Source organism: Cynoglossus semilaevis, chromosome 17, assembly GCF_000523025.1.
Source record: "Cynoglossus semilaevis isolate Cse_v1.0 chromosome 17, Cse_v1.0, whole genome shotgun sequence".
In the NCBI taxonomy this organism is placed as follows: Eukaryota; Metazoa; Chordata; class Actinopteri; order Pleuronectiformes; family Cynoglossidae; genus Cynoglossus; species Cynoglossus semilaevis.
This window is the reverse complement of record NC_024323.1, coordinates 7555036-7557640: the sequence shown is the minus strand read 5'-3', so window position 1 is coordinate 7557640 and position 2605 is coordinate 7555036. Positions and strand designations below refer to the sequence as shown.

The window sequence follows — 2605 nt, the reverse complement described above, 5'->3', positions numbered from 1 at the left end:
TGCGAGTGTGTGTGCATGAATAATTATGATGAAAATGAATGAAGAAAAAGTAGCCTGTCAAAAGAGAAATGTGAAGTTGATCACAACACTTTTTCCACAATTTAAGCGCGAATTAAAGGTCGATCTATTTTGCTTAAATGCCTTCCACAATTTAAGCGCGAATTAAAGGTTTTAATTCACCCAACATTTCTTTTCCTAGAATATAGTAGCAACACGCGTTGGTCTACTCTAACTCCAAGTTTTTAGCTTGTTTATTTTGGGCATATGCAATGTAATAATGCCTGTACAGCAAAGATTAGCTGTAAACGAGATAAGTACTTCAACAGTGTACTTGGTATAGTTTCTTTGTCACCTCTATATTTATTTTGGTGCTATGATAATTAGTGAAAAATATTACTTTTCCATAAACACCATTCTTAACTTGTCTCACCTCAGGAATGGATTTTAAAAGACGTAAAGGTGGCCCATTCATGGGTGGTGGCTCTCAGGCCAAACGTGGTAAGGCAAATGCAGAATGGGAGGACAGTCCATCTCACTTTGAGGAGGAGTTGTCCATGTTTGATGATGCTGAGATGGAAGCAGAGGACATGGAAGGACAGGCAGGCCATGATGTTATTCCTGTTGGTGAGTAAATACACAGAAGATTAGAGTTTAAATTGTTTTAAAAATCTTCTTGTGATGGGAAAAGCATTATATTCGATACAAACTCTTGTACTGTTTATTAGTTCTAGGTTGTATGAATAATAGTTATTAATAAATAGTCTTTGCTCTTCTCCTCTGTTCCTTTAGGTGAGCTCTTCTCAGCAGACCTCAACCCTCGCTGGCAGCGGCCTAATGCTCCTCCACTGAACTCATCATCTGATACTTTAGTGTTTCAGCAGATCGATCTTGATTATTATTTAGGTAATTAACAATGCAGACTTGATGATGTCAGACTAGGAAATGTGAACAAACCGGTGAATACAAATGGTGTTATTGTTGATTTCTTCTGTTGTGTAGATTCTCCAGTAGCAGGGATGCCAGGTCAGTCACAGGGCAAGGTCCCGATTATTCGAATGTTTGGAGTAACAGACAGTGGAAACAGTGTTTGCTGCCATATCCATGGATTTGCTCCTTACTTCTATGTTCCAGCACCGAATGGTGAGTAGTAGACAGTTTTGTTAACATCAAGTTCATAGTTGTGATGAGAATCTGTCAGCATATAAAGAATAAAAAGTGTATATAATGAACAACAAGTCACTATTTCCCACTTATCTGCTACCAGCTAACAGGCCACTCATAAAAAGCTCGCTACCAGCTAACAGGCCACTCATAAAAGGTGGTTTTCATATATCATTTTCTGTCTGTTTTTGTTTATCAGGTTTTACAGCAGCTCACTTGAGTGACTTCAAAAGAGAACTAAACTCTGTTGTGCTGAAGGACATGCGCTCCAATAAAGACAACATCTCTGTCACAGTGTTGGCTGTGGACATCACCCAAAAAGAAAGTAAGGAAACATTATTATTTTTTAATCACAAAATGTAGTAAAGTGGATGAAGCTATTGTTAAAAGTGTGGTCTTGACATTTGCCACAGGCATGTATGGTTACCACGGCAAACGCAGCATAAACTTCTTGCGGATAACTATGGCCATGCCCCGTCTCGTTGCTCCTGCAAAAAGACTCCTAGAGCTGGGCCTGAAGTTTGGTCCTTTCCCCACCCAGTCCTACCAGAGCTACGAGGCCAACATAGACTTTGAAATCAGGTGTTTTTCAAAAGACATGTACAAACATTCTTTCATGCATATAAAATATTGTATTTCAAAGACTAACAAAGGTCTTGGTGATGTCAGGTTCATGGTGGACAGTGATGTGGTTGGTTGCTGCTGGATTGAACTTCCCAAAGGTAAATACAGACTTCGTGAGGAGAAGAGTGCGCAGCAAACGGACTCACAGTACCCGAGCAAGGTGGGCAAATCTTTTTTTTTCCCTCCTCACTTTAAAATAAAGTAAATAGATGATGTTCTGCTTGTGGCCATTGTTTACTACTGAGGTGTCCTTCCAGGTGTCCTTATGTCAGTATGAGGTGGATGTGGGTTGGACAGATTTGATCAGTCACCCAGCTGAGGGCGATTGGCAGAGAATCGCACCACTCAGAGTCCTCAGCTTTGACATCGAGTGTGCTGGAAGAAAAGGTGTGACAGTTTACCACAGCTGTCTGATTCTCACCCACTATTATTGGATTATGTTTTTTCGGGTCTTGACACTGTCACTATTTTGTTTTCATTTTCAGGAATCTTTCCAGAGGCAGACAAGGACCCTGTAATTCAGATTGCCTCCATGGTGCAGCGTCAGGGTGAAACCGAGCCCTTCATTCGCACTGTGTTTACGCTGCAGTCGTGCGCTAGCATTGTGGGCTCCCAGATATTTTGCTTTACACAAGAGAAACAGCTTCTGCAGGTGAGTGTGCTCACTGTGCAGAAACCTGAAACAATATAAAATAGAAAAAAATTAAATAATCCTCTCTGTTTTTCTGTGTGAGCAGAGCTGGGCTGAGTTTTTGAGGACAGTGGACCCAGATGTCATCACTGGATACAACATTCAAAACTTTGACTTTCCCTAACTGCT

At 40.7% G+C, this 2605-nt stretch overlaps 1 protein-coding gene across 1 annotated transcript in view; it reads left to right on the top strand.

Annotated features, from left to right (window-relative positions):
• pold1 (polymerase (DNA directed), delta 1, catalytic subunit) overlaps positions 1 to 2605 on the top strand; it is a 13048-nt gene that overhangs the window by 5301 nt on the left and 5142 nt on the right. The window contains 9 exon segments of the mRNA XM_008329765.3: positions 436 to 624; positions 790 to 903; positions 1000 to 1140; positions 1361 to 1486; positions 1575 to 1743; positions 1831 to 1945; positions 2043 to 2172; positions 2271 to 2437; positions 2523 to 2605. The exon segment at positions 2523 to 2605 is cut by the window's right edge and continues 7 nt beyond it. Coding sequence (XP_008327987.1) covers positions 438 to 624; positions 790 to 903; positions 1000 to 1140; positions 1361 to 1486; positions 1575 to 1743; positions 1831 to 1945; positions 2043 to 2172; positions 2271 to 2437; positions 2523 to 2605 — 1232 coding nt within the window. The 5' untranslated portion in view covers positions 436 to 437.